Genomic DNA, 25,631 nt, shown 5'->3' on the forward strand with positions numbered 1-25,631 from the left:
CGGAGAGGCGGCTCCGGCCCCTGGCGCTGGGCCGAGGCGTTACCGGCCGAGCCCGTGCCCAGCCTGGGATGGGGCAGCCCCAGCTTCTCTGGGCACCCTGTGCCAGCGCCTCAGCACCCTCCCAGGGAAGAGCTTCTGCCCCAGAGCTCATCCCAGCCTCCCCTCGGGCCGGTTCAAGCCATTCCCCTTGCCCTGTCCCTACATCCCTACAGTTGGTGAGGTGATTCATTAAATGCAAGCTCGCTCCCAACTCAGGCTAAGGGAGAACACAGCAATGCCCCTTTAGACACACACAGACACAGGCAGTTCTTTGGACACAGGTCATGCTTTATTTTGCTGTCTGCTTGCCCTTATTCCAGCCTTAGGACAGGCATTACCCATATAACTTACATTAGAAATGATTACAAAGCATTGTTCGCTGGGAAAATATCCAGCACTTATCAGCCCTATTTTAATAGCAGGATATCCTGGCATTGTGGCAGAGCGACTACTGGCAAAAGCTGCCTCAGTTACTGGCTTCTTTATGGCTGCAAAGCCTGCACGGAGCTACTCAGAACCAGCTCATCCCTGAAGGCAAGACAAGCCCTTGCACATTGGCACGCTTGAAGGAAAAAATCCCACCTCGCTCGGTGTTTCTCTATGAAAGAAGCGGTTGGATCCATCAGGAGAAGTCCCTTTTTGAGGCAGCCTCTTCCCCCATCCGGGGCTGAGCCTCTCGGGAAGCACAAGAGGCAGAAAGGAAGGTAACCCAGAACATGGATGCTTAAAACTTGCCTGAGGAGGTCAGGCCCATCCTCCTCCAGGGCAGCTTGCCTGAATTAAACCCAAATCCGACATTAAAACTAAGTGGAAATCGCTGCTTCTCTCCCACAGCTTGTTTCAAGGGCCACCCACTCCCACACACCCGGGCTGACTTCAGAAGCCAAAGGACAGGGAAGGCCCCATCTTCCCTTTCCGTGCAGCAGCAGGATTTACAAGGAACAGCAGATCAAGGTATGGAATCAGCCCACTTGGGTTTGAGTCTCCTTCCAAACTACCTCTCACTGGAGGCTCAGTGAGGGAGCAGGAGGCACTTCTGGCACACGATTAAAAGACACAGTGACGCTCTAGCCAGGGAGCCATGGCCACAAGAGCTGGAGCTCTTCAGAGATCCTCCTCTGCTGCTTTAGTTTTCACCTCCTTTGCAGCCAGTGCCACCTCCATGTCTTCCTCTGCCTTCTCTTCCAGCTTCTCCAGCACTTCACCCCCTTCCCCTAGGATCTTGTGTGCTCCCTTTGGTTCTTCGGCTGTCTCAGCCCCCCCCTTTGATGATGTGGCCTTTCCCAGCACAGGTGATTTTACTGGAGGCACCGAATCTTTCTTCTGCTGCTTTCTGCTCCCCTGTGGCACGGTAGCTACTGCCCTGAAGGGCCCCACAACCCAGTTGAGAGGAGTGTTCTGAGTTACATACTCAAAGAGCACATCAAGGGACCTTCGGGCTTCTGCCACCCGGTTCTGGCTCCGGGTCAGGGTGGTGCTGGAGAGGTCCTGGAAAGACATAGCATTGGAAAAAGATCTGTGGAGCTTGTGGACATTTCGAGTGCCCTGATACACAGCTTCTTGGATGTTGCTGGGGAGGCCTTGGATGCTGGCTTTCAGGTTCTCATAAAGGGGTTGGAGCTGCTGGGTGATGATATGCAGCATAGTTAGAGTCCGTGACTCTACCTGATGGGAAAGAGATAGAGCTCCGTTACTAGAGCAGGTGAGATGCACCAAGAGGCCTGATTAAATACCTGCTTGTAGGGATACCTCTACTTGGGAGGCAGTCCTGACTTGGTTTCCTTTGGGTTGGGTCAGGCTCCAGTCCAGCCACAGCTGACAGAGCCTCTCCTGCCCATCCAGAAGCTTCTGGCCAACCTCCCCTTTCACAGACTCAATCTGATGGGGAAAATGAGAAGAAGAGCTGGGTTGCGAGCACACACAATCAGAGCAGCACCAGTGCTTCCCTCCCAGGGAGGGAGCCAAGGTGACACGCAGCTGGAGGAGCACAGAGGAAGAGCTTCCATCTGGACAGCAGGGCAGGAAGGCTACAGACAGGAGGAAAGAGGGAAAAGCAGGTTTGTACCAGTTCTATTGCCAGCTGGAGCCAGGAGAGAGTCTCCTGCGTGCTTTGCCCGAGGCGCTGCAGTTTGTGCAGGGAGAGGTGGTAGGCTCGGCGCCGCACTTCGCTCGACAGGGAGCCCAGGCGCACAAAGTAACTCTTGTTCTGCCTCTGCTCCTCCACAGAAGCCATCCCAGATCCCTCAGAGGTGGCCAGTTTACCTGGAGGAAACAAGAAGAGAGGTGTAGCTGTGCTGCGCTCACCCAGCTGGAAGGGAAGAGGTAAGATCACCCATTGAGAATCATGAAGGCTGAAGCGTGCTGTGCGAACAGGCCAGGTTTGTAGTTGCTCAGATGTTAAAGGTGTGTTGGTCCCTGCTCAATGGGTTCTCTTCAGAGAAGCAGACTTTAGGTAGGTTGAAGCATGTACCCACGTGTTTATTTGCCTTGAGGCTGATGGGCAAGGATCAGCTAAGCAAATGCTTGCTCTGTCCCATGCCACATGGAGCTACCTGGCTGCTTCAGAAGATGAGCCTTGCAGTGTCAGGTGCTCTCTAGTCAGCTGCTCAAGGGCTTGCATTTACAAGCGCCAAGCAAGCGTTTTCTCACCTAGTTCCTCCTCTGTCATGGGGAGGTAGTGATCCACCAGGTCTTCTGACATACCCAGGACAGCTTCCACACCACCTCCCACTGCTTGGCTCACCGCCTTGGCTTTGCTTATGCTGTTGGTCACCACCGAGTTGGTCATTTCCACACCCTCCTGGAGAGCCTCTTTGCCCTGCTCCAGGGCTGTATTGATTTTGCTAGTAATGGTGCCATATGCAGCATCCAGAGCTGTACCGACTGTGGAAGTGACCGCTGATTTGGTCTTCTCAACACTGTCTTGAACAGCCCCTTTGGTTAGGTCCATGGCTTCAGTCACCTTGTTGGTCACTAGGTCCTTGGCACCCTGGGCAGCCTCTACAGCAGCAGCAATAGTAGAAGCAACAGCAGACTTGGTCCGTCCAACGCTGTCTTCTACCATGTGCTTACTTAGGTCCACTGCTTCGGTCACCTTGGTGGTCACCAGGTCCTTAGCACCCTGGGCAGCCTCCACTGCTTCAGTCACCTTGGTGGTCACCTTGGTGGTCACTAGGTTCTTGGCACCCTGGGCAGCCTCCACAGCATTGACAATAGTAGAAGCAACAGCAGACTTGGTCCGTCCGACACTGTCTTCCACAATATGCTTACTGAAGTCCACTGCCTCTGTCACCTTGTTAGTCACAAGGTCCTTGGCACCCTCCACTGCTTCAGTCACCTTGGTGGTCACTAGGTCCTTGGCACCCTGGGCAGCCTCCACAGCATTGACAATAGTGGAAGCTACAGCAGACTTGGTCTGTTCAATGCTGTCTTCCACCATGTGTTTACTGAGGTCCACCGCTTCGGTCACCTTGGTGGTCACCAGGTCCTTGGCACCCTGGGCAGCCTCCACTGCTTCAGTCACCTTGGTGGTCACCTTGGTGGCCACTATGTTCTTGGCACCCTGGGCAGCTTCCACAGCATTGACAATAGTGGAAGCTACAGCAGACTTGGTCTGTTCAATGCTGTCTTCCACCATGTGTTTACTGAGGTCCACCGCTTCGGTCACCTTGGTGGTCACCAGGTCCTTGGCACCCTGGGCAGCCTCCACTGCTTCAGTCACCTTGGTGGTCACCTTGGTGGCCACTATGTTCTTGGCACCCTGGGCAGCCTCCACAGCATTGACAATAGTAGAAGCAACAGCAGACTTGGTCTGTTCAATGCTGTCTTCCACCATGTGTTTTGTGAGGTCCACGGCTTCAGTCACCTTATTGCTCACAAGGTCCTTGGCACCATGAGCAGCCTCCACAGCACTGTTAATAGTGGAAGTGACCACTGACCTCGTCAGCTTGACACTGTCCCCAACAGCATTTTTAGTGAGGTCCACAGCTTCAGTCACTTTATTGGCCATTGCTTCTTTTGCCTCGCAGGCAGCATCCATAGCAGACGTCACTTTGGTGGAAACCAGCTGCTTGGTGTCTGAGATTACCTGCGACAGGGAGAGGCAGAGAGAGTGACTTGGTTTTTCCCTGAAATCGGTTTTCCCTCCCTGAAGCAGCTTTTCCATATGGCTGAGTTGTGCTTGTAGCCTTGTGGGAGAGCAGGAAGCCTGTACACTGTATTTACATGGACATGCTGAAGGCATCTCTCCAGCTTTCATGAGCTCACAGTGCCTCCTCTAGCCCATCCCAGGGCCCGAGCTGACAAAGCAGTGCTGCTGAAGTTTATTTCCCCATATTCTTCTGTACCCATAACAGTTCTGTCAAGCAAAAGACAAGTCACAGCTTCCCATAAGGAAAAGCCTTTCCTTTACCTTATCTGCTGGCTGTTGAAGAAAAGGCAAGTTCTCCTCCAGCTGATCCAGTCCTTTACAGGCATATTCATTTACAAGTGCAACTAGACAATACAACAGGTATTAGTTGATTCTTCAGCTGGGAGAGGGGCTTTTGACCCTACAATGGCCAATCCAAGATACTCATGAAAGCAACTCCCCCCCCCCCAGATCATCTTTCTGGGGTGGGGTGGCTTGTTGGAAGAGTGAACAAACCCTACAAATTGGCAGCTTTAAGTAGTCTCCATTTTGCCTTCTCAGCTTTGCAGCTATTGGCAGCACATTGCTCCACTTGGAGTGCAATACTTGCCCTGGGGAAGCAGGATTATCAGCCTAAAGGGTTGGGATGAGACAGACTGAGCTATATCCAAGGTAGACACTGCTACTGCCAGTTGGGATGCTCCTAGCTTAGAGAGTTGAAGAGCAGGGAGGTTTTGGTTGGTGAATTAAAGGAACCACAGACAAGAGGCCAATCTTTGTTTTGGCTGTTAACAATGGCGTGTCCATTGAGCAGCTGGGAGCTGCTGAGTGGAAGACTCAGTGCTACAATTAACTAGAATGTGCCACAGGAGGTAGATACCACCCAACAGACACATGAAGCTCCCCTCCCCACCTCCTCATCCGTGTAGAGAGGGTCACTCTTCACTTACTTTGTGGCTCCAGTTGGTTCAGGATGGGCTGTGCCCCCCCAACCACGCTACCTACTGCGACAGCAGCCACGGTCTCAGCCACATTGCAGACGCCGCTGAGGCAAGGATGGGTCTCCTTGGTATAGTTGTAGGCAGATGAGACCAGGTTAAAAGCAGAGTTGAGCAAGGGCAAGCTGGTGACTCGATTGACAGCACTCTAAACCCCAAGAGAAATAAATGACATTAGAGACCCAGCCTCAAGCTGTGAGTGAGTACAAGCCATGGGTCTATGCAGAAAGGTCCTAAGGAGATACCCAATTCATCTCCTCATCCTTCTTAAACTCAGAACTGAAGAGACTCATCCAAAACCTGATAGCAAGCCAGTGACAAGCCAGGATTAAAAGTTCATGAGCCCTGGGCTCCTGAATTCTGAGTCACTCTGAGTTTCAGCACCAAACCCAGATGTGGAAATAGGGCCTGTAACAGCTCATGTTTCAGAATGACTTGAGCAGGCCCTGAAGCTCTCTTGAGCTTCTGGGTCAACTGAGTTTAGATTTAGCCACAGCCCCATAGGGTTAATCTTTCTGTTTTGGGGTACCGACAGACATTAGTTCACCCGTGTACCTCAGCAGGGAGTTTAACTCTTGCATGTTAGAGTTCTCTCTGCCCTGGCACCTACCCCTTGCTGCTGTTCCTCAGCCTTTAGCAGATCCTTTCTTGTGGTCTTCTGTGATGCCATAGTGAATTCAGCTGCAGCTGAGAAAACAGGAGTAGGACAGCATATTCATGTAGGACAAGGGCTATGCTCTGTCACCTCCCTCAATCCCCAAACAGCCAAATACTGTAAATAACCATCCTACTTATTTTATTGCTGATAACATTTATCTGGCTTCAAAGCAGCAGGTTAGAAGTGGGCGAGAGCTCTCTTATCTGTCTTGCATTTAGTGTGTGGTGGGTTGACCCTGTCTGGATGCCCACCAAGCTGCTCTATGGAGAGCAAATGTAAGTGAGGAATCCCTGGAGGTTGTCTCACTCGATTACTGTCCTTCTACAAGAGGCTGACCAGAGGTGCTGAAACAGCAGTGGGCTTCTTTCACCTTATTTCACCTTCAGTGTTGAGAGCCCCCTTTCCCCTGGAGTATCCCTTGCAAAAGACACTGAACCGAGAGACATTTGGTCACCCCACTCTGCCTGTGCTCATGGTGGGGAACCTCTGTCAACTTCCCTGCCACTACCAGCTCCAGCCAGAGGGGCAGCCGCAGCTCAGGGAAGGGCGTGAAGATCCTTTGGAGCTCTCCTGGTGTTCTCCTCCTGCTGCCCAGTGAAGCAGGAAATCCCTCCTCACTTCCTGTGAAACCAAGCCTCAGCAGTGATCTCATTACATCATGGGATAACGAACTTCAAGTAGAAACGTGATGCAATATCTTCAGTGGGTATTGGCTTCCCCAGCACAGATTTAGGCTGGCATCTGGACACTCCGGTATCGGGTGATAATCCAGGCTTGCTTCTCATCCTTAGCCAGGCCCAGCAGGGATTTCAGCAAATTTGTTCTCCAGAGCAGCATCTGCTTTTCTCTCCCATGCCAGTTAAGCCCTATTCCTGGAATCGCTATGGCATTTTCCAATGGAAAGCCCCCAAACCAGAATTCCTCACAAACTGGACTCCCGAGCCAAGCACTGCTCCAGGCTCTACCCCCCAGAACTTGCCATCTCATTCAGGAGGAGACCATTGTCTTCTTTCTTGTGTGCTTTGCCTTGTGTAAGGGTTTTAATTTTCCTGTGGAAACAGGAACAGAGAGCTGGGCAAGAAGTAGTGAGACAAGCATTTGTTAGGCCTGGCCCTTGGCTGGAGCCAGGGGAGGCTTCTCAGGAGGTAGCTTGGCAGGAGGACAAATCCTGCCGGGTGAAGCATGCAATTCGTCAGCGTTTTAATGGGGCACCGGCTGCTCCGTGCCTGCAGCAAGGGGGTCCCAAACACTGGGACCTCCAGCATCTCAAGCGAGAGGCTCTTGTGGTACCCACCCTGCCCACAGGGCTCCCGGCTTTCCCAGCACTGCACAAGCACAGCTTGAACTTCAGCAGCCCGGAGAACGGCTCCAAAGCAAAGCAGGGCTTGAACGGAGTCCCGGAGGCCACAGGCTTTGCTCACTTCTTCCTCCTGCTCCGCTTTAGGGCAAGGCTGGTGTTTTGGAGGCCGAGAAGGCTGAATCAGCCTGCAGCCCTGTCACGGGGCAAAGCACAGCTATTTCCACAGCACTGCAAACAGCCCCTTTGCTGGGTAAAACACTTCTAGAAGGGTGGGAGAAACTCAGCTGCAGAGCATCTTACTGGCCTTGGTGTCAGGGTTAGCACGCAGACACCACAGCAAAGAAGGGAGAGGACGCTGGTGCGGTGCAAGTCAGAAGTAGCTCCTCACGTGATGGAAAAACCAGTTCAAGGTTAGAACCAGCCTCTGAAGTACTAGGAGCCCATCTTAATTATGGATGCAACCGGGTCTGATAATCCTTGCAGCACAGTCATGTTAGGGCATGGTTTGCTCTCCTCCACGTAGGAGGGATGAGGTGTGTTGCAATGCCAGTCTCTGTGGGGCAGGCAAATCTTCATGAGCCCACAGCATGGTTTTAGTTTCTCTTTTCCCTGCAAAAGTGCTGAGCAGACCTCATCTTCCTTCTGAGCCTGCCGGAAAGCACAGTGCTTGGTACTGCTGGGTGAGCTGGGTTGAAGGAAGGCGCAATTTCAAGCCAGTTGCAAGGGGGAATCCCAACAGAGAGACCCCACATTTGTGGGGAACCACCAGGCCGGAGAGCAGAAGCAGCATCACTGTTTGCTTCGGATATAAATGACAAGCAGACGGTTTCATACCATTGCTACATGCGAAATACCCGGTCGCTACTGGAGAAAGCTGAAACGGGCAATTTCAGCGAGATGAAGCTCTTCAGCACACGTTTCTAGCATGGCAGAGTAGCTCAGCTGCTGGTCCTTGCCCAGTTTGGCACGAGTCTGAACTGGGTGAACCAGCAAGAGCAGCAGGTCCGACCGTCACAGCCAGTGCCACGCGTTAGCCTGGCAGCAGGACAAGTCCCTTCCTGCTGGGGCTTGATTCCTGTCACCCTGGCAGTGGCCATCACACACTTTAGCTTGGGCAAGGCTTTTCTGTCTCTCTGGGAAGCAGCTCTGCCGCATGAAGATCAGACGTGAGGGTGGGCTCTCCTTGTTTAGGAAGCTTTTCTCCCTTCCAGAAGTGTTTTACCTTGGGGAAACAGAACGAGCCCTGGCTGCATGCCTGCTCAATAGCTTAACTGGCAATTCCTTAATGACCCTTTAGGAAAACAAAGCTGAAGGAGTGCTTTGGCTATGAGCAGGGAGGGCTAATCAGGGCCCATTGGTGGTGAAAGCACTTATTTACATTCTTCTCGAGATTTGCCACTGATACCCCAGTTCCTAGAGCTGCAGAACCGGGTCACTGCCGTGGGGATGGCACTGCCCACAGCCAAGGGAGGCCTCTGTAGGTGCTCTGAGGGCAGAGCTGGCTTTAGGAAGAGGATCAGATGATCTTCAGCCTTGACCTTAGAACATCCCTTTGGGAATTGCCAGGGGAGGTGCTCATCTGACCTTTCTGGAAAGCCATCACCATTAGGGAGCCTCAAAGATTAAAGCCACACTTCCAAGAGAAATCAAGCCCCCAGCCAGTGGCTGCAGGTCAGTAACTCCTTGGGGCAGTTACCATCAGCTATCCAAGCTGCTAGAATTTGGAGATACTTTAGGAAAGAGGAAAGGGGGGTTCATTAAAACAGCTCCTCAGCTTCCCAGTACTTCCCATTCCCCATCTTTCCGTAGAACACACCTTGGCTTCAGACAGAGGCTGTAACCTGCCGAGCAAGCAGCACGCTGCTCTAGCACCCATTGCCATCTGCCCTTTCAGCAGGACCAGCTTCAGTAATTGAAGCCCTTCGCAGCCATGCAGGGTTTCAGGCGGTCACCAAACCACGCTGCAAACCTTGCGAGTCTTGAGGAGCACGAGGGCAGTTTGCCAAGGGCTCCCTTCGGCAGGGAGCAGGGCCCTGCATGGATGCGGCCTCCATCTCCACCTTGTCACCCCAGCCACCCCCTTGGTGAGCACTATTATCATGCCTACACCTAAGGATCATGTGAAATAGCTACAGGCAGGGCTGGAAGCACCGTCAACAGGAAGGGCATGCCCAAGTGATCAGCTGCCTCCTGCAGCACATACCACAGCATCACCACTGCTGATGGCCAGGGTGCACATCCTGCCCCGGCTCAGGGGGAGAGCTGCCTCCAGTGCACCCCTCACACAGCTTTGGCCCTCAGCAGACAAGAAGCAGAAAAGAGCTTTCAGGCCCAAAGCTGCTCAATCACAGACACATGGCGTTATCAAGGAGTCTAGGAAGCCTTTAGAGAAGGCTCTGAAGCCTTCCAGCTCTTCCCCAAGGCACAGCAGATACAGCATGACACCGTAAGATGTCACCTTTGGCCTCAGAAAGCCAAGCCCCCCCTGCCCCCAGATGGGGCAAGCAGCAGAAGCGCAGCACACAGCCCTGTGCTTCCCCAGGGAGCCGGAAAAGCCCCTGAGCAGGGGCAGGTCAGCCTCAGTGCGCCCAGGAGCCAAGGGCTCTAGGATGGAGCCAGCTCCAAGCCCTGTCCGCACCCTCCATCCCTGGGAGGGCTGCAAAGAGCCACCCGGGGCAAGAGGCTGCGGAGCCCCATGGTAAGCAAGGGGCAGATTTAAGGGGTTCCTGCAGCCCTGACCCAAACCACGGCCCCACAGCCGCCTCCCCACAGCCCAGCCTTACCTGGCTCCTCCGCTCCCAGCTCTGACAGCACAGGGAGTGCTGGACCTCGCCTGCATAAATACCCCCGGGGGCTGATGAGCAGCCGAGGGAGCCAATGGAGACGCTGCAGGTGCTGCCCTGGCCAATGGGGAGGGGAAGGTAGAGAGAGGGGGCGGGAGCTGTGGGTGTGGGAGGCAGGTGGGGGCCCCCCCAGGGAGCTGGTGGTGGTGGGGATGCTGCTGGTTGGTCCCCCCAAAGAGGGCATCGCTGCCGGGGTGTCCGTCCCCAAGCACTGCAGGGCCATGCAATGGGGTCCTGCTGCCCCACAGCAACCGTGGACAGGGAGGTGGTGCTGGGGGATGCAGGTGATGGAAGTCTATGGGGATGTGAGTTGTGCCGTGAGGTGGGCTCAGCCCATCACCCTGCCAGCACCGCTCCTGGTCCCGTGCTCTGAGCTGGTGATGCTGCTTGCCACCATGGCAGCCCCAGCGCTGCTGCCTTCTTCAGGACCCCAAGAAAGGCTTGGCCAGGGAGCGAGCTGAACCCAGGGCACTTGTCAGGACTGGCTCGTGAGTGGCGCGGTTGGGAAGCCCATGTGCGGGTGCTGGAGCTCATCAGGACAACGGCTGCTCCTCGCTGGCATCGCAGGGAGCATCAAGAAGTGCTGGAGAAGTGGGACGTGGGCTCTGTGATGTGGAAACCGCTCGGCTCTGATGTGCTCTTGGCAGAGCTCTCCTGCCCTGCAGCATGGGTGCTGTAGCTACCCGAGGAGCAGGATGTGCGCTCCCACTCCCAGCCCTTGCCTGGCTCCAGCAGATAAGCGATGGGGAAAGATGCTGCTGCTTTGCTGTGATTTTGAAGATAGGAACCCCAGCAATGCAGGGCTCTGAGCCTGCCTGGGGGAGGCTTCAGCTGTTGAATAGCAGTAACACATAATTCACGGTTTAGTCAATGTTTTGCTTTGCCATTTGTGCCTTTCCGTCTCCAGATCTCAAAACCTGGTTGGAAGCCATCAATTAAGCCTCCTGTTTGTTCTCATGATCAGCGGGGGAGGAAACTGAGGCACGGGGAGGAATGATCTGAAGTCTCCTAAGGCTGTTCAAGTGATTGAGTCACCTTGGTGCTGGCCAGTGACTGCAGGAGACCTTGGGCCTCATGTCTGTGACCCGTGAAGGCAGAGCAGGAGCTGTCAGTGCCGCTGGTGACAGAAATGTAGACAATTCCCAGTGCTCAGCTTTGAGGGGGGAAGGAACCCCCCGGAGTGAGGCTTGGCATGGAGCTGTTGGCTGGAAAGAGTCTGGAGGTCGGGCAATCCATCCCGCTGCTTGGGACAGGACCGTTGGCAACGCCAGCCCAGCTCTGCTGCGGGCTTTGTCTTGCTGAGTCCTGAAAACTCCCAGGGATGGGGATCCAGCACTGAGGATGCTCCCAAGGAAGGAGCAGTTCCCAGTGCACGGTCCCTCCTGCGATCTGCTTCCCTTCCAGGGGGAACGGTGCTTGTGAAGTGTTGAATGTCTTGTGTTAAACCTGAGGCTGTTTAGGAGATGTCGCACGGTGGCTTTTCGAGGTTGTGATGAGTTTAGGGGAAAGAATGGGTGTTCTTGTCCGTCCTTGGGAGATCTGATGGATGGCGGGGGGGGTTAGGAATGAGGATCACTGCTGCGTTGTCTGAATGTCGGCCTGTATGAGGGGAGCAGCTGCATCCTCGGGTAAAGTGTCAGTGATGCAAACTGCCTGAGCAGGGCAGTTGTGGGGATGGTGAAAGTCTCCTGAGGCACGTTGTATTTCATCACCGGCATGGGGAAACCAGCGCTATCTGCATGGAACACCTTCCTGTGGCGGTAACGCGGCACAGGCGAGCACCAGTGGCAAATGGTTTGCGTGAGATAACCAGTAATTAGAATTAATGAGATAATGTCTGGTGTCTGAAGTGGGGCTTTAGCTACTAGGTCAAAATAGCAACGCTTGGAGCTGCTGCTCGGTGGGAGACCCGCAGCGCCCGGACACCGAAAACCTGGGGCTCGCAGTTCCAGAGCAAAGGTTTGCACGCTCAGGTCTGTGGTTCTTGTCTGTGTCAGCATTACGAGGTACATTATATACATGGCTGTGTGTCAGCATAACGAGGTGCATTATATACATGGCTGTGTGTCAGCATTACGAGGTACATTATATACATGGCTGTGTGTCAGCATTACGAGGTACATTATATACATGGCTGTGTGTAAGCAGCACACACTGAAGGCCAAGATAAGCTCGGTTCTAAGGAGTTTGGTGGGTGCGGGAAGGACGTGGGAGGGAGCAGAGAAGCACGTTTGGGGAAGGGCGGTCGTGTTGGCTGGAGCGAACGCTTCCTGCGGGAGGCAGCATCCCATCAGTAACCCCAGCCTTTGTGCAAACCCTGCATCAGCAGCAGCAGGACGTGGGGCAGAAGCCTCCTGGAGGTCCCCAGGCCTAACCCCCATCTCCTGTGCCTGGGGGCAGCCAGGATTCCCCTGCTGCCGGCTCCCTGCCCTTGTTTCAGTGTGGGGCTCCCTCTCAGCGCCGTCCTCCTCGGTTGTCCGGGTGCCGGTTGGGTTTGTTAGGAAGCGAGTGGAGGATGTTCAAGAAGGACAGGGAATTGCTTGAAGGAGTCCAGCGCAGAGCCACAAAGATGATGAAGGGAGTGGAACATCTCCCTTATGAGGAGAGGCTGAGGGAGCTGGGTCTCTTTAGCTTGGAGAAGAGGAGACTGAGGGGTGACCTCATCAATGTTTACAAATATGTGAAGGGTAGGTGTCAGGATGATGGAGCTAGGCTTTTTTCAGTGATATCCAGTGATAGGACAAGGGGCAATGGGTGTAAACTGGAGCATAGGAAGTTCCACGTTAACATCAGGAAGAACTTCTTTACTGTAAGAGTGCCAGAGCACTGGAACAGGTTGCCCAGGGGGGTTGTGGAGTCTCCTACACTGGAGATATTCAAGGCCCGCCTGGACAAGTTCCTGTGTGATGTACTGTAGGTTACCCTGCTCTTGCAGGGGGGTTGGACTGGATGATCTTTTGAGGTCCCTTCCAACCCTTGGGATTCTGGGATTCTGGGATGTGGGGTGCCGGGTCCCCGCGGTCGGGTGCGATGCCTTTCCCTGCTCTGTTGTGCGTCACAGCTCGGCATCGCCCCTTCGGGCACCACACGTGGCACTGGAGCACCCCATTTACAAGCGTTCACCTACTGCGACGGAAGCGGCCCCGGTGATGTCCCGCGGGGCCCGGGCGGAGGTGAGGCAAGGCCGAGGAACGCGCGGCCCCGCTCCCCGCTCCCTGGCTCTGCGCGGCCGGGCCCCGGCGCTCGCGGCCGAGCGGCTCTGCCGCCAGCACCCCCGGGCTTTGTCCTTCTCCAGCCTCCCCCGGCGCCTGCGCCCCTCCGGCAGCTCTGCCCCCTGCAGCCTCGGGGCTCCTTGGCTGCTCCCCCCGGCCCCAGCTCTCCTTGCCGCTGCCTTCCAGGCTCTTTCTGGCCCCCGTCTGCTCCCGCGGGGCTTTGCCTCATCCCTTAGGCCAGGGCGCGTGGGTTGCTGGGGGCTGCTTGGGTTTTGCTAGAGGACAGGGTGGGTGTCAGCTCAGCGTCCTCTCCGCCTCAGGCCGTTGCCGAGACCCCTGCTCCTGCTTCCCCAGAGCCGTCGGCACCGGCTTCCATTGCGCTCCCCAGCCCTGGAGTTTGGCCGGCATCATGGCCAGCAGTTGGGAACTGGAGGAAAAGCCTGTTTGCTCCCCTAAAAGCACAACTGGGAATGCCCGCGAGGAAGGCTCCCCCCAAGACCAACAGGTTACAGGTGGTATAAGGCCTTGCTTACACACTGGGAGAAGGAAGGTTCAGCAATGGGAAGGTTCAGCAATGGGAAGTGCATGGACGTTGAGTAGCAGAAAGTGAAGGATCTGAATGGCAACGGGGGGCCTCTGTGTCCCCGGCTCCAATGGTTTTGCTTTGGGACCTGCGTTTCCTGCACTGATTTCCACATCTGAGCAGTGATTTCCAAGCTCCGCAAACCCCGAATGATTTCTCTTTGGGAAGGTGGAAGCCAGAATGAAGTTACTTGCACGTCAAGCAGTGATGTTCCATGGGGACACTGAGGAGGGGAGGCCTTGCCTGGCAAAGGATCTCCTCCTATAGCTGCTCCTCTACAGCTTCCCCATCACTGGGGCGATTCCAGCCCCACGGATGTGGCCTCTCGAGCTGGTGGGAGCCAGCGGGGTTGCAGAAGGAGAAGCCAAAGGTGCAAAGAATCCCTGAATCCAGGTGGTTTCCTGCCCGCTGAACCCTGTCAACCATGGAGGGCGCTGGATCTCGTGTGATGCTTCCTGTGGCTTCGTGGGACCCGCGCCCTGCTGCTTTTCCTGGCAAGTGCTGTAAAGGCATCGTAAGGGATGGACTGGGAGTCGCGGGGCTCCAACTCCACACCCAGGGGTACCATTGCCCCCCTTGGGACTGGTCAGAGCAGCTCTCAGTGGTTCTTCGCCCAGGCCTTGGTTTAAGGGCGTTCATCAGCTGCCGGTTACGTCCATGCCTGGACTCGTTCTCCTCGGATGCTGTGCCCGGGCTCACAGGGAACAATATTCCAATGGCCTGGAGGCCGCTGGGATGCTTTTCTTGCTGCCTGCATCTCTGCGCAAGTCAATTCACCAGTGCCGGAGGCTCCCGCGAGCTGCAGTGGCCATCGCTGCTGGCACAGAGCGGGATATTGTTTCCCCCCCGCATGGGGCATTTACCAGAGGGCAGAGCAGTGCTTTCCATCGCAGCTGCCTAAAACAGTGCGAAAGGGAGGCAACCAAAACCCCGCAGCCGCTGGGGTGACTGCGCCGTAACCAAGCCGTGGTCTCTTCCTTCTGGCAGTCAGGGGAAGCCTGAGGCTTTGTCCCTGCAGCACCAAGTTCTCTGGGAGCTTGAAGGGACCTTAAAGCTCCTCCAGCCCCAACCCCTGCCCCAGGCAGGGACCCCTTCCACTGGAGCAGCTTGCTCCAAGCCCCTGTGTCCAACCTGGCCTTGAGCACTGCCAGGGATGGGGCAGCCACAGCTCCTCTGGGCACCCTGTGCCAGCGCCTCAGCACCCTCCCAGGGCAGAGCTTCTGCCTAAGAGCTCAGCTCAGCCTCCCCTCGGGCAGGTTCAAGCCATTCCCCTTGTCCCATCACCATTCCCTCACGTCCTATCCCCTAATGGAAGGGGAAGCAGAGCAGGTATCATTCAGCTCTAACGAAAGCAACGTCCCACTACGGGAATGATGTAGACCTGAGCCTGAAGTGGACCCAGGCGAGCTGTGCGTAGGCTGCAGCGTGGGTTTTGCCCTACGTGGATTCTCCGAATGAGTGGAGTTTCAACAGGAGGGGGCTGCTTGTCCTGACTCAGCTCCGGGGATGCCGCCGGGCTCCCCCAGCCGCTGCCTGAAGCCTTTCCCTTGAGCAATCCGTGTCCTTCGGGAAGCTCCCTGCGCTGTGGGGGGAGCTGCTGAGGGTCAAAGGACGTGTGTGTGTCCCATGCTCGGGTACCCCTATGGGTACTTGCTAAATGGATGTGAGATGGGACCCTAATGGGGAGGGGGGGCAAGATCTGAAGGAGAGCAGTAAAAGTCTGTCACTGAACTGTCCTGCATCTCAAAACCATGAGGGATGTGGATTCTGCCCTCCTCTGGCAATGGGATGTACGTGGGTGATGGGATGCGGATCTGGGTGGGCTGTTCAGCATCACCAACTGGAACTTCAGGCCAGGACATCCAATCCTGGGGCGTTCAGGCTTGACCTGGTCCTCAGCAGGGTGAAAACGCGGTCTCCAGTGCTCGGCTTTTCCTCCCGCTCCCTCCCAGGTCTGCAGCATCCGGGGGCCCCTCAGGCTGCGGGGCCTGGGGCTGCCCAAGGGCAAGGCTGAGGCTGCAGCGCATCCACACGGGGAAGGCAGAGCCCTGGGCTCTGGGCGGAACGGAGCCGAGCGCTGCCGGAGCCAAGGCTTCCGTGCGCTGCCGCGCACCGCACGGGTGGGACGCACCCAATCCAGGCCAGTGACGCCCAGCCCGTGACCTCCGGCTTAACCGAGGGATCCCAACGGGGCCGAGGCAGGGCAGGAGCAGCGCTGAGGTCCCCGCGCTGTGCTCAGGCACCGCGCTGGAGGCTGCGATCCCCCCGATCCCGCTGCTTGGAGGGCCAGGGCTTGGGGTAACCGGGAGAGGCCGCGGTGCCTTTCCCTTGGCGCGCCTCGCCTTCCCTTTGTCCGCAGGTTGCGGGGTCAGCGGAGCAGTTCCGGCAGCGCCCAACCCGCCGCCATTCCCGCCCCGGTGTCCTCCCCTCTTCCCCCTCCTCGACCACCGATTTCCATGCTTTTAGACTCATTTCGAAGCTCACGTTCCTCGGAAACCTCTCGGTGTCCCCCCCGCTCGTGGGTTCCCCCTCCCGCGGCACATTTCCCGTGTGCAGTTTACTCGGGGGGGAAAACATCCCCCGGAGCAGCGCATCCCATCGGCTCCTCTCGGCCCTTGTCACCCAGGCCACGGTGCCGCCACACGAGCCCCTGCAGCGACCTGGGTCTAACGGCCCGGGGAGGGTCAGAGGCCCCTTGCGGGTTCCGGCGGTTCCGGTTACTGGATCCCGAGGGGCTGGGACCCCCGCGGAGGAGCCGCACTGGGTGGCTGTGGTTCGGGGTCTCTCGGGTCTCCTGTCCCGCCGGGCCCTCCGCGGCCCGGTTTCGGGGTCAGTGCCGGCTCCCGGGGCCGGACCCCGCGCTTTGGGAGCCGGGGGGGTCCTGCCCCTCTCGGGTCGCGGCTCCCCGCTGCAGCCCCCGGGGGGCACCGCTCGCACCGGCGGCCCCTGACACACCCCCCCCCCCCCCCCCCCAACCCCGGCTCCCGGGAGGCGGTGGCGGCGGCCCCGCCCCTCTCTCTCGTTCCCGCCAGCGGCAGCCAATGGGCGGGCGCCCGCGGCGCACGGGGCTTTTCCGCGCCAAACTCCAAAGCCCGCGGAGCGCAGCGCGGCACCGGCCTCCAGCCCCGCCACGCCGGTGAGGCCCGACGGGACCGGGGATGGGGGGGGCAGGGGCCGGAGGGGCTTTGCCCCCCGTGTCCGTGCCGGGGCTGTTGCGGGAGCGGCCCCGCGGCGCCCGGGCCGGTGACAGCTGCCGGGCCTTGGGTCCGCAGCTCCCCGCAGCCCGGCTCGGGGCCGCTCCCCGCGGGGCGCGGCCGCTCCGGTGCCGCTCGCAGGGACGCGGCGCGAGGGTTGCGGCAGCGGGGCCGGCCCCGCTCCGGGCCCCCGCAATGGGGCCGCGGGGTCCCGGTGACCGGCGGCGCTGGGGAGGGCCGTGGGGGCATCGCCCCGCTTGGCTTCCGGGGGTGATGCGGACGGGGCCGGGGGCACCGCCGACGCCCCCGGGGCTTAACGCGAGCGGAGCAAAGGGGCTGCCCCCTCCCGGGGTGAGTGCGGGGGCTGCGGCCGCCGGTGCCCTCCGCTGCTTCCCCCCCCCACCCCTCCGGTCCGCCGGGGGGCACCGCTCGCACCGGGCCGGCGGGCGGTGCCGGCACCTTTAAGACCCTGAGTGCATCTCATTTGCATGATCTCGCGAGACTTTGCGGGGGCGGGGGGCGGAGCCCCCGCGAGAGCGGACGGAGCGGTTTCAATTGTGGCGCGAGATGCAGTTGGCGCGCGCCCGCGGAGGGGCACGGGCGCAGCCCAGAGCCGTTAGGCTTCAGCGTGGGAGGGCGGGGGGGCGGGACTAAACCCGCCGGTAACCAATCACTGCCGGAGCCGGCCGGGGCGCTGACCAATAGCGTACGCGAGGGGGTGGAAAGGGGGCGTGGCCGGGGGTTGCGCGGTCCCATTGATGCGGTGCCCGGCGGGCCGGTGCCGCGGCTCTCACCCCGGTCGGTTCTCGGTGTCCCCGGTGCGAGCAGGAGCGGCGCCATGTGGATCCAGGTGCGCACCATGGACGGGAAGGAGACGCACCGCGTGGATTCGCTTTCCAAGCTCACCAAGGTGGAGGGGCTGCGGCTGCGGATACACGAGGTGTTCGGCGTGGAGCCGCACCGGCAGCGGCTCTTCTACCGCGGCAAGCAGGTACGGTCTGACAGCCCCCGCCCCGCTGCAGCGGGAGGGGGGGGCCGCCGCCGCTCCGCTCCCCCCCGTGTCCCCGCCCTCTGGGGAGCGGGACCTTCATTTACTTGGCGTTAATTGCGCGCACACGGGCGCTCTGCCGCCCTCTAGCGGCTGCGGGCCCCTCCGCCGGGCTCGCGGGGCTTCTCCGCTCCGTCGAGCCCGTCCCTCGCCCGCCTCGACGCCGCCGCTGCCGCGTGTCTGCAGGCGCAGCGCTCCCAGGGGCTCCTGCCCGGGGAACCCAGCCCCTTGCAGCGCCATCAAGAGCCGCTTCCCCCGGTTAAAGCGGGGTAGCAGCGCCTGCCTTCGCAGTTGTTCTGCTTTAAATCGGAATCTCATTGAGTAAAGAACGTGCTGTGACGTTTGGAGCGTGCTCCCAACAGCGCCGCAGTTGCACGGCAGCTGTTTTCTTCATAATCCCTCAAAATTAACTTTGAACCCACCCAACCCGATTTTACAGTGCGGTTTTTAATACATTTTCCCAAATATCCTGCTTTCAAATCCATTTTCCAAACTTATTTCCCAAAGAACCCTCTTTCCAAGCACCTTTTTCCATCCTCTGCCCTGCTGAGCCTTCATAAAGAAACTCCTGCGCCCGTGCTTGGTTGTTCAGAGACGTTTATGGCAGAGGTAGCAGCTGCTTTGGGCTGCAGCTGGAATCCCATGGGATGGGTGGTGTTAGACAATCTCTTCTAGGCTATTTATCCGCCCTTTCCCTCCATTTTAGGGTGACGAGAGCTGGTGGTGCATTAGAATTAGCAGGTGTGACTGCAGGATATGGAAACGCACCCGGAGTAGCTTTAACAAGCTTGGGTACCAGCAGTAGTGTAAGAGGCTCGTAGGAACGTGTAGCATCTCTGCAGGGCTTGCGCCGCCTCCTTTCGGTTGCATTGGTGTAGTTGTGGGTGCAGTAATTGCCCATTCGCGGCTGGCGATGAAGCAGCCAGGGAGGGTTGGAAGTGGGTTTGCCAGTGCTGCCCTGAGGATCTTGTGAGCGGAGCCTCAGAAGGGACGACTTGTTTTGGTGAGGATGCTCTTGCCTGACAAAGACAACTCCTCCCAGTGCAATTCCGGCACCCCTTCCTTTACGCGTGGCTCCCCCCGTGGGTTTCAGCCTCCCTTCGGCATCCTCCCCCCGCTGCGCTTCGCCTGTTTGAATCCTTACAAATCCCCCGGTGCTGGTGGGAGCAGCCTGGCCCGTGCAGAGCCCCGCGGCCTTTGTTCGAGGTGCGGCCTCGGCTGCGGCCGCCTCTTCCAGCCCCTTCCCGGAGCTCCCGCGGGTTTGGGGCCTGTGCCCGGGCTCGGCTTTTCCATCCCTGTCAGCTCCTGGTGCCTCGGGTGCTCCTGGTGAGAACGGCGCCGCGTTCAGTGCCGAGTCGTGGTCTCTGTGGTGAGGAACGGCCGGGTTTGGGGTTGTTCTTGTGCATCTCGAGGAGTTTTCATCTCGGAAAAGCCCAGAGCTCTTCCTGCCCGCTCGGGTTTCCAGGGATTGTTCCACAGCCGCTTCGTGCCATAAATCAGGGCTGAGTTATCCCGGTGATTCCCGCAAAGGGTGAATTTTTGTGGTTTTGCTCTGTTCCCCCCCTGACAGAGAACAAAGCTCAGGGGCTGCTTTTTCTGCTGCGTTGGGCTGGAAGGGGATGATCATTTCCTGTGTAATTTCTTAGTCAGACCTTAAATATGCGGTGAAGCTCGCCTAAAGCTCTGCCCGCGCTGGGGGCTCCAGCAGGACGGTTTAACTCGAAAGTGGAAGCGCTCCTCGGAGTTGTGGGAAGGCAACGCAGAGGCCTCGTGGTCCTCTGGGCTTCTTGCAGGCGCGGGATGCGCAGCCAGCCTTGCCAGACGGACCCGCGCTCCTCGGGGCTGTGAACCTGGGGCGTGCTCGGGGCGAGGGGGCAGTTCCACATCGAATTCAATCTCTTGATTTTACTCTCAATGGGAAACTCGTGTGCTTGCCCAGAGAGAGGCAAGTGATGAGCTTCTGAGTAATCCCATGTTCAGCAGCGATGAATCCGGACGTCATCCGGAACGTACATGAGTCCAGTATAGAGATGAGTCCAAGCTGATGTTCCGATGTGTCTGAATTAAGGAATAAAGAACTTCCTTTTGAGTCAGTAACTAGTGCGGAATTACCTTTAAATCCTGATAGGGAATGTAGGGGATCTGGAGTTCTTTAAGACCTTCCCAGAACTGGTGTCTTGGGAATGTACTGCAAACCCTTTCGGATCTCCTACAACACTGTGGCTTGCTCTGGGTGTTGAGTCTGCCGCAGCGTGCAGGTCTTGTTCTCCTGGCTTGCAGAGTGCTGAGGAAAGAACGTTTCTATGGTAAGAACAGCAATCCATACGGATCTGAGGCGCTGAAGTCCAAGGCAAGTTCCTTGACTGCTCATGGTTTGAAAGCCACGTGCTCCGTCCCGGCACGCAGGGCCGATGGCAGCGCGCAGGGTGGCTCTGCACCGCAATAACCGCCTGATTTCACTGCTTCCCTGCAGATGGAAGATGGTCACTCCCTTTTCGATTACAGCGTCGGCCTCAATGACATTGTCCAGCTCCTGGTGAGACAAAGCCCCGCCGTGCTTCCCGCTGTCAGTAAGGAAAAGGATCCCGAGCTCTCGGACACAGACTCTGGCTGCGGCTCGGGCCAAAGCGAATCCGACAAAAGCTCTCACAATGGCGAAGGTGCCCTGGAACTGGAGGGCCAGCCCGGCACGGCGGCACAGCCCGACTGGACCGACCCGGGCTTCGGCCTCTATAAGGTGAGGTGTTCCAGAGCTGGTGTTCCTGGGAGCTGCACCCGGACGGGAATTGCTCTTTTACGGGCAACTGACCTTTGTGCCCTCATTCTGTGGGTACTGGTTGTCTGTTTCTTAAACCGTGCGCCACAAAGCGTCGCCGCCTGTGTTCATTGCCGCGTGCTGTAGGTCAGAATGCTTTATTTTTCGTGTTATCCTTTTAACTAAAACGACAAAACCTGACTGGATTCCAGTCGGAAGCATTCCGAGTGCCCGTTTTCATTTAAAAACTCTGAATCCTTCCTGCTTGGAGTCGCTGCATTTGTCAAAGCTGAAACTTCCTTGAATGAACAAAAGAAAATCTCAGCCAGCTCTGCAGAATCCCTTTACTTGCCTCTTTCAATGGATTTTATTACAGACCTAGTGCTGCCTTTGCAGACCATGAGCTAGGCACGCGGGAAGTCTGTCACAGACTGCCTGACAAGGGTTTGTGCTAGATAAGAAGCCTGCTTGTGCTCCTGTTGGTGCAGAATGGATATTTAGCCTTAGGGGCTCAACCTGTATTTCAGTTAGCATTGGGAAGGTGAAGAAGATCTTAATTTTTATGATGATCTGTTAAATACCTTGATCATGAGGTTCTTGGGATGATTCAGGCTTTAACAGTCTTGGAAATGAATGCTTCATTGGAAAGCCCATTTTAGTGAGCTGTGTCCTTTGCTTTGTGTAGATCAATGACCTGGTCGATGCTCGAGATATGAACATGGGGGCATGGTTTGAAGCCCAGGTGGTAAATGTAAGCAGAAAAAAACCTGCAAGTGCATCAGCTGAGAGCTGCTCAGATCCTGAGCAGCCGAGAGCCATTCCTGAAGAAGATGTAATATACCACGTGAAGTATGAAGAGTGAGTTTTGTTCCTTTCTTGGCTAAAAAAGTAATTTGGATCATGATGTTGATGGGAAATTTGACTGTAGAGCTCCACAGGGTAAACCAGAACTGGGCTGATGCAGTAACTGTGCCCTGTGAGCTCTAAGTTTGTCTTACAGCTGGAATTCCAGGGCGCTGGAATCAGGTTTTTAGAACTATGAAATGCTGTTATCCAAGTCTGAAGTGGGATACAATAGCAGCAGAGCCAGAGTGCCCCATTCTGGCTGTGTCTGAGTGGGAAATTGCATGTTGCATCAGCTCATAAATTGACCTGTCTGGATAAAATCCATCGCTTGGAACAGCTGTGATGTTGAATCTGATTTTCCTTCTCTGTCCCTCCCTGCCTTCCCTCTGCTCCAAGCTATCCAGAGAATGGAGTTGTACAGTTGGGTTCCAATGATGTACGGGCTCGTGCACGGACTATTTTGAAGTGGCACCAGCTGGAAGTGGGGCAGGTGGTGATGGTCAACTACAACCCCGACGAGCCAAAGGAGAGAGGGTTCTGGTACGATGCAGAGATCCTGCAGAAAAGGGAAATGAAAATGATCAAGGAGATAAATGCAAAGATATTACTTGGGTAAGCAAATTTTAACGTGGAATAAACCGAATGCTCTGCTTAAGCTTTTGTCTGAGTGACTCCTGAAAAATGCTGCTGCAGGAGGAATCAGGCACTTGGAGCAGTTGCAGGGCATGAGCATCATGAGCTGGGGAGTCATGGAGTGCCCCATGCCTGTGAGAAGGCAAAGACTTGCTTGCTGTGTTATCTTTTAATTTCAGTAATTTTCACAGGGTTGCCAGAATGTTCCTCTTTTTCCCTCTCACCGCAGTGATTTTGGCTGTGAAACTATAAAATTTGAGAAGAATCAGTCTGAAATTCATTTTTGGGGTAGAACAGTCACTAATGCTGACTGGAATGCCACAAGTGCTGGAGTTTCCATTAAGACAAAAGGGGTTACACTTGAATTGCATGAAGGTGACGCGATTCGTGGTGATGCTGTCGTGCCACTGGCCCAGCCCGCGTGGTGCTGTAGCGGGTTTTGTGTGGCACAGGCCTAAAGACACATCATACACGTTGCTGAGGAGCCTCCACAGCCGTGAACTCTGCTACTGTCACAGTCTCACCTTTCATACTTTCCTCCCTTCTCACAGGGATGCCGGGGATTCCTTGAATGACTGCAGAATAATATTAGTGGATGAAATCTATAAAATAGAAGAGCCAGGCAGTGCTTGCCCACTTACTGCTCCTCCAGCAAAACGTGAGTGCTGCGTGGTTCTCATGTCTCGGTCTTACCTTGGGATGTTCTGAATGTCTCCGTGAGGATCAAAGGTCTCGGGGTTCCAGGACACCTGCAGCTGTGCCACATCTGTCTGTTTCCAGTGTATCTTGGTGCTTTCTGGAGCCTGAAGGGGGCTGTGGTTTCTTTGTGCTCGCAGGCCGCATTGGACCTGTGTGTAAAGCTTGCAAGGACAACCCGAACAAGACGTGCAGAATCTGCGCTTGCCACATCTGTGGAGGTAAACAAGATCCAGAGAAACAGCTCATGTGTGATGAGTGCGATATGGCTTTCCACATCTACTGCCTCAGCCCTCCCCTCAGCAGCATACCAGACGATGAGGACTGGTGAGTTCTGTGTCTGTGGTGCTGCAGTTACTGTCTGATCAGGAGCAGAAGGTGAGGGCTTCACACCGCCCTTAGGCGGCAATGTCGTGACTGTGGAGCCCAAGAGATGCTTGTGTGTGGTTGGGTGTTTAGGAAGGACTTTGTAGCATTTCTTGAGCATCAGTTTAAGTCAGAGCGTGTTCGAAGCCAGCGGCTTTCCAAGTTCTTTTCCTAGTTTTGGGATCTCTATACCTGTCAAAGAGAAGAGCAGCTACCTATAAACTGCAAATCTGATGCCAAGAGCCTTAACTTGTGTAATGGCTTTTATAGGTTGCTTACAGGTAGTCTGCAGTTCTGTCACCATATTAGGCCGGTGATACATAATCTTACCTGAAATATATATGGTGATAGATATACAGAGATAGATAAATGCAATACATCTACATCTATGCATATAGATAGTGATGTATATACTGTGTTATTCCTTGTCCCGTTTCAGCATTTTATACAAGGATTTTATGGTACAGCTGATTTCCTGCCACATCAGCAGTGGCCTGGGAGCTTGTGTAGAGCACTAGCTAATGCCAGTGTAATTTCAGCAGGGAGAGTTGCTTTGCTGTCCTGTCTAGTTTGTAACATAACTCAGTGTGTTTTGAGGAAATTCTCTGTCAATGTAAGGCTTTGCTACTTTTCATTGACTGGTGACTTTAGGTATTGCCCTGAATGTCGAAATGATGCAAGTGAGGTGGTTTTAGCAGGAGAGAGATTAAAAGACAGTAAAAAGAAACAAAAGATGGCATCTGCTAATTCATCCTCGCGGAGAGACTGGGGCAAGGTCAGTTCAAAAGCTGTTTTCTTTTGAAGCATAGCGTGTGTTAGCTCCTCGTCGTTCTCGGCTGATGGGTCTTGCTCTTTGGAACAGGGCATGGCGTGTGTCGGTCGCACAAAGGAATGCACCATTGTCCCCTCAAACCACTATGGACCGATTCCTGGGATTCCGGTTGGCACCATGTGGAAGTTCAGAGTGCAGGTAGGAAGGCAGATCCTGGCCTGAGGCCCGTAGGGAAAAAAGGGAACGATCCAGCTCTTAGGAGAAACCACAAACAGTTAATCTTGGCGTGTGTGTCGGTGGATATGTAAGTGCAGAAAGGGAAGAATTCGGGCTTTGTGTAGCTCAAGTGTTCCATAACTAATGGTGCATTGTCCAGGCGTTCCAAGGGTGTGTTTGGGTTTTTCAGTGCTTTTTGGTAACTCAAAAACCCTCACCCAAACCTATTTGGTTCCAATAGTTTGTCCTGGAGGTGTGTGGTGTCTCCCACTTGTTCTGGTGAGGGTCTCTCAAACACCCACATTAAACAGGTTCATTTCTCATCCTGTTAGAACACTGGGGAAGAAAAAGCACTGACCTGTCCAGAGCCTGTTCTCAAGTGTTATCAGAAGCCTTCTAAATCCAGCACGGTGTTGGGAACGTGCTTTCACCCTGTCCCATGTGCAAACCAGAGCTGTGGTAGTACTGTTAGTGAACTTGGTTCCAAGACAGGGGGCAGCTGTGCTGGTTGTAGCCTGTGGGCAGCAGTTGCCAAGCAAACGTCTCCCTTTCAGGTGAGTGAATCCGGCGTTCACAGGCCCCACGTGGCGGGGATCCATGGCAGGAGTAACGATGGTGCCTACTCCTTGGTGCTGGCAGGGGGCTATGAAGATGACATAGTAAGTGAACCTTGCTTAGTTTTGTCTGAGAACCAAGCTAACTTGTTCAAAGCCTTGGCCTTAGTTCCTTTTTTACATTCTCTATGGGGCACATCCCCATCTTGATGATACTTGAGCAAATGCAAAGCACAATCCAGTCACGTTTGCCGAGCTGAGAAACGGGGTCCCTGGAATTAAGTTCAATATCTATTTGTCAGCTTTTATTCTAAGAGTCCTCAGCTGCCTGCTCGGGGTCTCTGTCACAGCCACAGCTTGAACAGTCTCCTGGTATATTCTGCCTGAGCTTGGTGTGTCAGAGGACACACAAGGAACAAAACCAGGGACCAAAGTCCTACTTTGATTACACGTCTTGGTTCTGCCAGTCAAACCAAGCCCTTAGGAGGCTGTGCCAGGCTCTGCTGTTCATTCTTGCAGACACTGCTGCATCACCAGCCTGTGCTCCCTTACCCTGACCACAGCCTGGTAAAGCTCATATAAAACAGCCATGGATCTCTGTAGCCATTCTAAGTCTTATTTCTGAGTGCAAGGTCAGGTAACTTGTGCCTCGGCACTTGCATTGTTACGTGATCCTCATGTGGAGCATGCTCCTCCGCTTCCAAGCTGGTTCTGTGTGAGCAGCACACCGCTCTCCTGGCAGAGCTCTTTGGGCACTGTTGGGGTGTGTGACAACACAACAGATATCAC

The 25,631-nt window shown here is 55.8% G+C and overlaps 2 protein-coding genes across 4 annotated transcripts in view; one reads left to right on the forward strand and one right to left on the reverse strand.

The window, feature by feature from the left end:
- Nucleotides 1-244: 244 nt before the first annotated feature.
- On the reverse strand, nucleotides 245-17,924 carry LOC136003308 (perilipin-4-like). 2 transcript variants are annotated; one of them, XM_065658818.1, is made up of 8 exons: nucleotides 17,751-17,924; nucleotides 5,777-5,853; nucleotides 5,119-5,314; nucleotides 4,451-4,533; nucleotides 2,689-4,126; nucleotides 2,105-2,301; nucleotides 1,789-1,917; nucleotides 245-1,704 (listed from the first exon to the last, which is right to left on the reverse strand). In XM_065658818.1, the coding sequence occupies exons 1-8, from the start codon at nucleotides 17,815-17,817 to the stop codon at nucleotides 1,144-1,146; spliced, it is 2,748 nt and encodes a 915-aa protein (XP_065514890.1). In that variant the 5' UTR covers nucleotides 17,818-17,924; the 3' UTR covers nucleotides 245-1,143. The 2 variants fall into 2 exon arrangements, with proteins under 2 accessions (XP_065514890.1, XP_065514889.1); XM_065658817.1 differs by lacking the exon at nucleotides 17,751-17,924 and adding an exon at nucleotides 9,908-10,002 and having other exon boundaries at nucleotides 246-1,704.
- UHRF1 (ubiquitin like with PHD and ring finger domains 1) overlaps nucleotides 879-25,631 on the forward strand; it is a 28,955-nt gene continuing 4,202 nt past the window's right edge. Inside the window, exons 1-10 of one of the 2 annotated variants that reach the window (XM_065658820.1) lie at nucleotides 879-993; nucleotides 2,266-2,361; nucleotides 20,478-20,741; nucleotides 21,445-21,617; nucleotides 22,002-22,217; nucleotides 22,790-22,896; nucleotides 23,075-23,261; nucleotides 23,952-24,075; nucleotides 24,163-24,270; nucleotides 24,843-24,947. In XM_065658820.1, the coding sequence (XP_065514892.1) occupies nucleotides 20,478-20,741; nucleotides 21,445-21,617; nucleotides 22,002-22,217; nucleotides 22,790-22,896; nucleotides 23,075-23,261; nucleotides 23,952-24,075; nucleotides 24,163-24,270; nucleotides 24,843-24,947 (1,284 nt within the window). In that variant the 5' untranslated portion in view covers nucleotides 879-993; nucleotides 2,266-2,361. Of the gene's footprint in view, nucleotides 994-2,265; nucleotides 2,362-16,816; nucleotides 16,899-17,784; nucleotides 17,948-20,477; nucleotides 20,742-21,444; nucleotides 21,618-22,001; nucleotides 22,218-22,789; nucleotides 22,897-23,074; nucleotides 23,262-23,951; nucleotides 24,076-24,162; nucleotides 24,271-24,842; nucleotides 24,948-25,631 lie in introns of those variants that run through there. The other variant, XM_065658819.1, reaches the window with a different exon arrangement.

The sequence above is a fragment of the Lathamus discolor genome, chromosome 21 (genome assembly GCF_037157495.1).
Source record: "Lathamus discolor isolate bLatDis1 chromosome 21, bLatDis1.hap1, whole genome shotgun sequence".
NCBI classification, from domain to species: domain Eukaryota; kingdom Metazoa; phylum Chordata; class Aves; order Psittaciformes; family Psittacidae; genus Lathamus; species Lathamus discolor.